Source organism: Primulina huaijiensis, chromosome 11 (genome assembly GCF_012295235.1).
Source record: "Primulina huaijiensis isolate GDHJ02 chromosome 11, ASM1229523v2, whole genome shotgun sequence".
In the NCBI taxonomy this organism is placed as follows: Eukaryota; Viridiplantae; Streptophyta; class Magnoliopsida; order Lamiales; family Gesneriaceae; genus Primulina; species Primulina huaijiensis.
Window position 1 is genome coordinate 23626019 of NC_133316.1, and position 10844 is coordinate 23636862.

The 10844-nt window shown below is 31.9% G+C and overlaps 1 protein-coding gene across 1 annotated transcript; it reads left to right on the forward strand.

Moving 5' to 3' along the window:
* The first annotated feature begins 6427 nt into the window (after positions 1 to 6427).
* On the forward strand, positions 6428 to 8460 carry LOC140987462 (putative F-box only protein 15). The gene is made up of 2 exons (XM_073455977.1): positions 6428 to 6680; positions 7095 to 8460. Exons 1-2 carry the CDS (start codon positions 6573 to 6575, stop codon positions 8046 to 8048), a joined length of 1062 nt encoding a protein of 353 aa, XP_073312078.1. The 5' UTR covers positions 6428 to 6572; the 3' UTR covers positions 8049 to 8460.
* Positions 8461 to 10844: the final 2384 nt, after the last annotated feature.

The following is a 10844-nucleotide window of genomic DNA, read 5'->3' on the forward strand; positions in this document are numbered from 1 at the left end:
TACCGTAATACTTTAACTCGGTATAATGATAACATAGTATCTAGTTAGTTACTTTTTTTATTCGATTAAAGAACGTGAGAATGACCTAATGCCTCTTTCGGATTCAGATATCTCGATTGAAATCCCGATAAATGGTATTTTCCGTAGAAATCGTATTCTTGCTTATTTCGACGATCCACGATACAGTGAATAAGCCATTTCTAGCCTTCAACTGTAATGATAAAGAGAAAACGGTTAACTTTCTTTTGTCCGGTTTAGCTTGAGAAAACGGTCTCACATGGCGGGCAATTGTATTTGTTTACACCACCATTCAGAAGTACAATAGCGATAATACAGAGTTCCCAAGTAGCGTCTTTCTTGGCATCATGATAAGCACCGATTGCAAACCCTCGGTGGCGTCCCCATGACTTATTTTACTAGATGAGCTGAAATTATGTTTGGTAAAAAAAATCTTTCCAGTTTTCATTCTTTTAATGAAACTTAAGAAGTCATTACCAAAACAAGTTTTAGGACATCACAACATGGTATCAAAGCATGTTCCTGAAGGATAAGTGCTCACCTCCAGTTCGCAGCGAAAACTCGTACAGCTTCGCCACTCAGCTCGTAAGTTTAAGTTTATGCATTTTAAGTAAAATGGTTAATTATTTTTTTTAAAAAAAATGTCAGGTTCTAAGGATTTTCAAAAGTTTATGTTACAAAGTGTGAGTTATACAATTAGTCATGCGTCTGTCATGAGGTGAAATTGGGCAAATTAAAACGATTCAAGGATGCAAAAAAGTAAATAAATAAAGAGAGGTCAAATGACTGAAAGAGAGCAAAAATTTATCACAAGTGTGACTTATTTGAGATTTTTTGTTAGTTGTTATAGACCTAAGAGGTGACATCTTGCGTTTAAGAAGTTACTAATGTTGGTATAAAAGAAGAAAGTTTAAAATCTATATGAAAGGCTCATCTATAAGTTGGATTTATTATGCATAATACTACTGCATTAATGTTATGAAAATTCAAGGGACTCACCCTAGAAATATGGAAGTTCATAAGATTCTTTTAAATTTCAGTTTATATGATTTTGAGGAAATCTTACGCGAGGTTTATATGTGTTAATTGTGATTCTGGGAAGTAGGTAAAATGATTATAAATCAATTTTATTTATAAGAATGTGTTTTATGGATTTTGGTTAGTAATTTAAGGTTTTCGAAATTTAGACTTAACTACACATCGAAGGCCGATTAGTCTAAAGAACTGTACTCTAGATGTCTGAAAATCATGTTCATGGGATTTATATTCCTCAGTTGAGTTTGGTGTCTGTTGTAGTGCCATTTTTAGCTTCATTTCGGTACTGGTTTCGTCTCAATGGGTTAAGAATTTAGAGATACATGTTAAAAGTTTTGTTGTGGTGTCAGAATTATGGGTGCAACCTCTTAGGTTTGAATGAAACTTTCATGGCATTAAGTTACCTTGTAAATGGCATTGTAGTAACTTGATTTGAAGTTAGAACTAGAGAAGTATGTCATTTTCAGTAATTTGGGTATAGTGTCAACATGAAATTTTAGATCTTCAAGATATCTTTGAGATGGCACTGATTAAGATAGATTCGAAGTTATACTAAATTAGTGACGAAATTTCTTCTTTAAGTGTGTCACCTTACAACAGTTGGTTTACAAAATAAGTTTTGAAAAGTAAAAGAACCGAAATCCATGTGAGTATAAAAGATGAATTGTGGTTCATTAAGTTGGCTAGCTTTTCCAACTGAGCCCGATTGAATTAGATAAAAAAATAGAATTTATACGAATTTTCTATCGTTATGGGACGAGCTGGATGCAGCTAACAGTACCATTTGCATCCAGCATTTACGTGTGGGAGCCTCTGTTTAGAGTTTAGAATCTTGGCACGACTGTTTGAAATACTTAAGTAATATTGAATTCTCAACTTAGGTCTTCGGCCAACATAACATAATTATGATTGAAATAGTTAGGAGACTTTTATTGTATATTTTGAATCGAATGGATGTGCATTAAGATTATATCGATTTATTAAAATATTTTATTTGTGTAACTTCGAGGGATGAAGTTCTAAGATGCGGCAGTTTCATGTAGAAGGAATAATGACTTGTACATTATGAGATATTAAATAGTGTGTATTAGTACTCGTATTCTTAGGATGTGTTTGGTTGATATGATTAAACAATGATAGATTAATAATCAAGCATTTATCCAATGCTTGGTTAAAATTTTAAGATGTTTTAACAATCATTTTGACCCGATTTAAGATTCAATTTTGTGGATAACTATTTGATTATTAATCTAACAAATCAAGTGGGACACACTATCATAACTCAATAAATTACAATTTTTTCCTCTTATTGAATCCAAGTGGTGGATTAAGTTATTTATTGAATAAAAAACTTATTTTAGAGTGTTACGTTGTACGTTAAATGTCGATCCTGATATTTAATATATATTCAGTATTTTTATTATTTTCAATCATTTTAAAGAAAATAAATTGTAATGCAAATCTATCTTAAATTAAATTTTTATAAATTTGTAATCTTGTTAATTAATTCTTTTATGAAAATAAATATTTATTAAATTCTAATTTATTTTTTTTAATGATTATCGTAATATTTATAAATATATTTTTAATAAATATATTTAAATTAATTTCAATAAATATAAATTATAATTATAAATATTTAATTATCTATCAAATTATTTTAAGAATATTTATAATTATTTAAAAAAAAACAATAATATTGTAATTATTACTAAAATTTATTTAACAATAAAAATAATATTCAAAATATTATTACTATTTTAATTATTAAAGTAAATGCATATTTACAAATATATTTCTAATAAATATATTTAAATTAATTTTAATAAATGTAAATTATAATTATAAATATTTAAGTATCTATCCAATTATTTTAAAAAAATATATTTAATTAACACTTGAGGCATTTTGGTCATTTAATAAAATTTACAAAATCAATCCATCATTTAAAAATTATACCAAACACCATGTTATTTATCTCACCATACTATTAATCCATATCTCTCATTTTTTTCATCACTCTAATTACTAATCATTTCTTATCTCATCATATGTACCAAACAGAGCCTTAAAGTATTGAATGGGTTAGAATTGAGCATTAGTAGGTGTTGAATCTATGGTTGCTTATCGAGTTTCTTGGATTGGTATCATCTTAGAACTAAGACTTGAAAGCATTTTATATTTGGATATTGTAAGAGATGAGTTACCTTTTAAGCTTGCGACTTAAAATGAACAATTGTTTGGGGAAATAATAATCAATTTAGTTGGCCAGTCTAGCATATGAAAAAAAAGATTAAGTTATGTAATCAATTTTTATTTTACCAATATAAAAATTGAATATAAGATCCAACCTAGGAGGAGCAAACAAACCGAATCGAGTTAAATAATAGTAAAAAATTAAGGCTCGAGTTCAGATCGAATTAAGTATATTAGAGTTCAAGATCGATTCGAAACTCGAAATTTTCAAATATTTTGGTTCGAGCTCGGCTAGAAACAAAATTCGAGTTCAGCTCAAAATATTCGAACATATTCGTGAACTATTCTAACTATTGCTAAGGTTCGACAACTTTGTTCGAAAGCTCAAATGTTCGAAAGGTTTAAAATATATTTATATATTTATTATATCATTATATTAATAAAATGTAAGGCTTGCAAGCGGCTCGTGAACTATCTAACAAAATAATTTTGGCTCGAGTTCAGCTCGAAAAAAGTTTGAATATGTTCGGATTCGGCTCGAGTTCGAATATGAATAAAATATTATCAAGCTGACTCAAAAAGCTAACAAACCGACTCGATTCGTTTGCACCCCTAATCCAACTTAATACGGAGGATATGAGATTAATAATTATCTTGGAAGGTCTATTAAAGTTTTACCACCCTACCATGTTAAGATTTTAGTTAATGTATGGGTTTTTAGGCATTAACTTATGCTATGAGGTTTCATTTAAGTGTTTAGTTTTACATTACGATTTTACAAAAGAGAGGTAAAATTATGATTTCTTTTTTTATAAATAAAATCACGAGAAAACAATGATATTACAACATAAGAGAAAGAAATATAATTTTCACATGAGTGAACAAGGTGTAAATTAGCTTTTGATGGCTGTAACAACATTGTGAATTTAACAAGGGTTTGATGGGCTTTAGCTGTGATTGAGTTTTATCGTGGATTGAACATATTGTCTTTTCTAAATTTCTTAAGATTTTAATTTATTATTAGGGTACGCGGTGAAAGCATGATAGAGCACACTGACACGATTCTAAAGTTAGTAAAAATTCAGTTTTGAACGGGTCGATTTTATCTGTATTTATTTTGTTAGTTTAGTTAAATTTTGAAAACGAAATTCATTTTAAGAGGGGTAGAATTGTAACTTTCAAAAAATTTTAATGACCACCTAGACCACATAATAATTATTTGATATTTATTTAAAATTAAAGTGTTTTAAGGGGTCAATAAAAAATATATGATCCATTTAAAATTTAATTATAAAAGAGATTTTGACTTTTTTAAATCGAGAAAAGGGAGTTGAATCTGTTAGTCATGTGGAATCAATAATTAGCTCATTAATTAGTTAGTTAGATTTCACTTTAAAAAAAATTAATTGGTCTCGTCCCTCCCGTCTCCAGGTTTCAGGGTTTCATTCCAGCTATTTTTGTGTTACCCACAGCAAATAAAACAAAAATATAATCAAATATCATTTGAAAATTTGAAGATTTGTAAGAGAAATAAATATTTAATCGTAATGTTGTTGCTATTATCGTAATGTTGTACTAATTAAATTTGTTTCAGTTTAGGTCTGTTGGTTAGAATTTTTGTTAGTGGAGTTAGTGTGAGTGTTTATGGTTGAGCAAGGTAGTGTGGGTTGAGTGTGCTAAGTGTGTAGATCGAGCAGGTAGTGTGGTGTGTGTCGAGCAAGTGGGTCGAGTGTGCTCAGTTTGTGGGTTGAGTGTGCTAAGAAGTGTCGGTTTAGTGTTCTAAGTGTGTGGGTCGAGCACATAGTGTGAGTTGAGTATGGTTTGGGTCGAGCAAGTGGATGGAGTGTGCTAAATGTGATAAGAGTGGGTCGAGTTGAGAAGGTTGGATCGAGTTGTGTAGGTTGGGTCGAGTGGGTGGAGTTTGTGGTTTGGTTTAGGGTTTGGGTCGAGTTTGGATCGATTTTGAGTCGAGTGGATAGAGTTGGTGGATTTTGAGCTTTTGATATAATATATAATTGATATTTATGATGAACTATTTAAATATAATTAGAATGTATATGAAGTGTATAAAAAATTTATAATTATGTAAACTTTTTAATACGAGTTATATAATATAATTTAAGCAAGTTGTTAAAAAATTCATAACAATAGGGAACCTTATGTTAAAAATGTATCATTTAGTCGAGCCATGTGAGTTGAATATCGACTAAATGTTTAATGTATCTAAAATTCATAACAATAGTGAAACCTAAAAAATTCATAACAAGTTTCACTCCAACATGTTCACTCGAATGAATGTTTAATGTATCTCAATGGGTTTCATGTTATTCGTGTACTGAACGTGGGTCGAGCCACTCTACTTTGGGTTGAGCTCGACCCAAAACCCCAAGCTGATATATATAGAAATTTTGTTATATATCAAAATTTTCACAACCCTCTCAAAATTGAAATATACTATTAAGAAAGTTTTGGGTTATAATAAATTAAACTTTTGAAAACAATTTAGTTGAAATTAACCCCAAATTGGAATCAATTAAACTTTACATCAATGAAATGTTTGAAAATATATATCGTAAAAAGATATTTTGCATCTAGATCGATCGAGAAGAGTGGGTCGAACTTTTCAACTCGACCCAGTAAAGTTTGGGTCGAGCTCCACCCACTCTTCATACCTGAGTCGAGCTCGACCCAGGTATAGGTCGGTCGAGCTCTTCATATTTTTGTGAAGAGCTCGACCCAAATGAAGAGCTTGGGTCGCAAGCTCTTCACAAAATGTGAAGAGCTCGACCCATCTCGATCTCGAAGTAGGTCGAGTACTCGACTCAATTTTTTAAGATTTTAACGTTTCGTTTAGTGTCGTTTCGTCGATCCGTGTCGTTCCACTGATAACACAGTATTTTCTATCTACGTAACGACAACTCAAAGCATCAACTCCAAAGCATCAACGTTCACATCCTGAAACATCGTCAAGTTGGACCTCGTACTCGTTCTGGTACCATTTCTGCAAACCATGATGAGCAGTGAATCGTGAGAATTTTAATTTTTTTAATTTAATAAAATTTTAAATTTTATTATATATAAAATTAAAATACACTAATAAAAAAATTAAATTTTAAATAAAGGATACAAAATAAATTACTCTCCACTCCCTTAGTTTTGACCGATTTCTATGAGCATGTGGTGGTTAGATGGTGGCGGCGGCGCTGTGAGGAGTCACATCACAAATTCACGGCGATGGGCATAGGGATGTTTGGTGCGTCCATTTATATTTTGAAAATCAAATAAAGGAGGCTATTATTTTCATCGGCAATCGACACCAATCCATGGCATCGTCATCGAGCCCTTCATCACTATTCGTGGTGCAGAAACACAATCCCCAGTCGAATCACTTGCCTGCTGATGGAAACGACTTACGGAAACCCAAGACTGAGGTAACAGTGAAGATTCGTCCATCTATTACCTCAAAAAAGAAGAAGAACCATCTATTTGTTTTATTACGGACTGCACTCTTTTCTGCTGTGTTTTAAAATATGTTACTCTTACTCTACTTATGGGAATTTTTTTAATCTTGCCAAATTTTGAGTCTTTTTTGACAATTTTTTTATAATCGGAAAAATATGGTCTGTTTCTGGGTGTCGTCTTTGCACGTCTAGTTTTAGTGAAAAACAGTAGAATTTTTTGTTTTTGTTTTGTTTAGCAATTTTCCTCCAATTATTTGTACAATATGTTGAGGCTTTGTGATTATTTTTTCGCATGACACTCGCCACTACATTTTGAATAGATTTCAGTAGCAAATGAGGATCATTTTATGTATCCCGTTGTGATTCTTTTGTGTTACTGTGCAGGTGACTGGTTTCAACAGTGTGTCCATCACTTCTTGCATTTACCATTGTTGCAAGAGGTGTGCAAGGAAGAGACAAAGGAGAAAGTATCTTCCTCTAGAAATATTTTCCAAAGTTCTTTTACATCTTCCAGCTCAAGTTTTACATGATGCTGCGAGGTATGTTTGCCGAGACTGGAACCTCGTTATCCGTTCGCAAAATTTCATTTACAATCACCTTGAGGATTCAAATAGTGGGCTGATAATTCAGGGTCCTGGTTCTCTTAAAAAAACTTTTGTGGAAATGCGACAAGGTTGTCTCGAGATATCTAAGTTTGATTTTGGGTTTGATGATCTAGTAACTAGTAGCTGCAATGGTTTGGTGTTGACCACTGACGTCAGTAATCTGCATATTCTCATTGTTGTTAATCCCGTGACAAAGCAGCGTCTCTCTCTTCCTCCATTTTTCAGGCCATTATACTTTGCAGATTTTTGTGGTTTTGCATTTGTTGTGCCTTCCATGGAGTATAAAGTGGTGACATCTTATGGTAGTACGTTTGGGAATATACAATGTGCAGTGCTAACTATTGGAGTCGATCAAGTTTGGAGGCAGATTGATATCCAACACTTATCTCTCACAACTAGAAAAGCTCTCTGGTCTCTCCCATTGACTACTGGAGCCTTTGTGCACTGGATTTACGAAGCTGTTGTTTTGACTTTGAATATGGAGACTGAAACCATTCACCAGTTTTCTCGTCCTCCAGTAGGGTTGATATACGGAAATTTTTTACCTATGGAAAATAATCTAACCTATGTTTGTGTGGCCAATGATTTTTTGTGGGAGGTTTGGGAAATGAATCTGGAAACTGGAGTGTGGAACAAGTCGTTTAGCTTTGATTTGGGAATTCAGGTTTCCAGATACAAGGACTTTTTTTGGTTCGCAGAGGAATTTAGTTCCCTATGGTTGGTTAGTACATAGGGAGCTATTGGTTTTCGGTGCTCCAATTTGTCATAAGAGTATGTGTATGGCTTACAATGTCAAGAGAGAAGAGGTTACTCTGTTCGAGTTGGATCCCAGTGAGGAGCCGCACATTATTAAAGCTCATGTTAAGAGTCTTATTTGGTTGCAATGAGGATTTTAACTACCAATTTCTTGTTTGTTATTCGCATTACTTATTTCCTGGCGTAATGAGGTTCTACCGGACTTGGTTATTTGGTCTTACGGTTACTTCATTCTTGGTTGATGAATTTAGAAATATTTAGATACAATGAAATATTTTATTTTTGAAACCTGGTTTTAGATAGATACCATTTACCACATCGTGTGATTTTCTACTTTATGCTTTTTCTTTTTCTTTTTTTTTGTATAAACACAATTTAAATTATTATATATACAGTGTGTTTGGTATTCAAGATTACTTATATTCATCGCATATTTACTTCTTCTTTTTTCAATCCTTTGTTTTATGTTTATTCACTGTTTTCCGCAGGATGAGAAACTAACAAATCATGATACTACAGTAATGTGGATTAATAGTTGAAATTACCAACACATCCTTATTCTTTTTGTTTTTACCATCTCGCCGTTCTTCGTATTCCTTTTAAACTCATTTTGACCACGGTGAATTGGAGTTAACTGCTTCAATCTCAATGGAGTAGGAATTGGAGAGTGCCACTTTGGAATTTATGTTAATAGAAGAATATATGAAAAATGCCTAATCAATGCACAAATCAAAGCAAATTTTATCTCCATGTTTCTTGAAAATGATTTCCTTCAACATGGGAAATTATGTTGGAGAAACTTGTGGCATTTGAACGCTAATAAGCTTTTTGTTTTACAAACCGGAAATGTTTCGAACACTCGTTCTCAATAGAATTGAAAATTGGAGAATCATCGAGTTATGAAGGAAATCAAATTTGTTGTAAGGTAGTAATCAAAAATCAAATTAAGATATGTGATGTGATAAAAAAAAATCGCACCAATAAAATACCTTGAACCGATGATCACAAACTAATTTCTTCAATTGACTCGAATCGAACCATCAAAAAATATAATTGTGTATCAAAAAAATATGTGAGACGACTCCGTCCGGAAGCGAAGCCACTCCGACGCTCAAGTTAGTATAGTATTTGAGAGAAAAAGTACAAGACTAACGTAAACTAACATAAATAATTGTACATAAAAGTGCTCATTGATTAGGGTTAAGAGCCCTTTATTTATAGAGTGAGTCTCATGTAAGACTGTCTCACAGATCTTAATCTGTGAAACGGGTCAACCCTACCGATATTTACAATAAAAAGTAATATTCTTAGCATAAAAAGTAATACTTTTTTATGGATGATCCAAATAAGAGATCTGTCTCACAAATACAATTGTGAGACCGTCTCATACAAATTTTTGCCTTATTTATAAGTGCAGAGTCCTAGATAATATGTATTTTTGTAATATATGACAACAAGATTTGTGCATATCCATGTAATATGTTGTAATATCTCTAAAAATATTTGAGATGATATGATAGGATTTTTACCCTCATCATCAATAGTATACCTCACAAAAAAATGACGACGAGTGAAACGATGAAAGAACGTTTAAATGAATGAAATTATGTTTTAGAGTATGCAAGATAATATTCTAGTTGCCTGTAATAATTTCATTTGAGCGTATGTCGTGAAGTGTGCTTTTTGAGGTTAACAAAATTAAGTGACCAATATAGTCATCTGATACTGAATAGATAGTCAAATGATCTTTCATGTCAATCCGAAAGAGACTATAGAGCCTCGTATGTCCAGTCAAAATGTCGAGACCAACATAAGATCGAACATATATAAGAAGTCCGATATGATATCAATTACCGTAAGAAGACCAAAGAAAACCAGAGTGATAATACAAAATGATGAAAGTTGATATTGATCGAGACACAAAAACACATTGAAATAAAGAATATTTTAGCATCCCCAAATATAATCTTACCGATTCAATAGGATTATTCTCTCTCAGAATATAACAATCTTGTCTTGCTAGCTAAAATTTGAAACAAATCGTCCTCGAACAACCGTATTATGTAAAAGGAAATATAAGGCTTGGAGTGTGAATGTGAAATAGCACAACATGAAATAAAAGTGCAAATCGAGGGACGGGAAGGCCAAAAAGTGTCAGAGTCAAACAAGAAAATCTTTTTGACTATTTTTATTTTTAATAATAAAACTATGAAATTTATAGGTAAATGAATGCTTCTAGATCCATCACCGGAAAACGATTTTAACTTTTTTGAAATATGAATGTATACACCTAATACATCCGACGACATGATCTCTTTAAGCTGCATTTAAAGAGAGATGAGTAAAATTTGTCAATCTTTATAGTGCACGATCTATTATTTATAATTAACATCCAACTCATAAATAAAAAACACCAACAGTTTTATTTTATTTTTTTCAAAAATTCAACTAAGAAAATTTATCGTTGGATACGAACTACGCCACAAATGAACACAAAAACAAGCAAGTATGCCATCGACAAGGACACATTTTCTCCACAATTAGTGCAAAATTAACTGCAGGCTGTCTAAGAAGAATTTAATTGACTACATTTCAAAATGCATTATTCCAAAATTTTCAATTCCAATCAAATCAAAGTTCTCAGGCTGCTAAATTCCCTTGCTGCACCACCTGCAACTCTTTTTCCTGTGTAAACGTAAAAAAGAAATGAATACACTAATTCTCAGGCTTCTTGCTTTATTTGGAAATAAACAAAACAATTCTGAGTAGCATA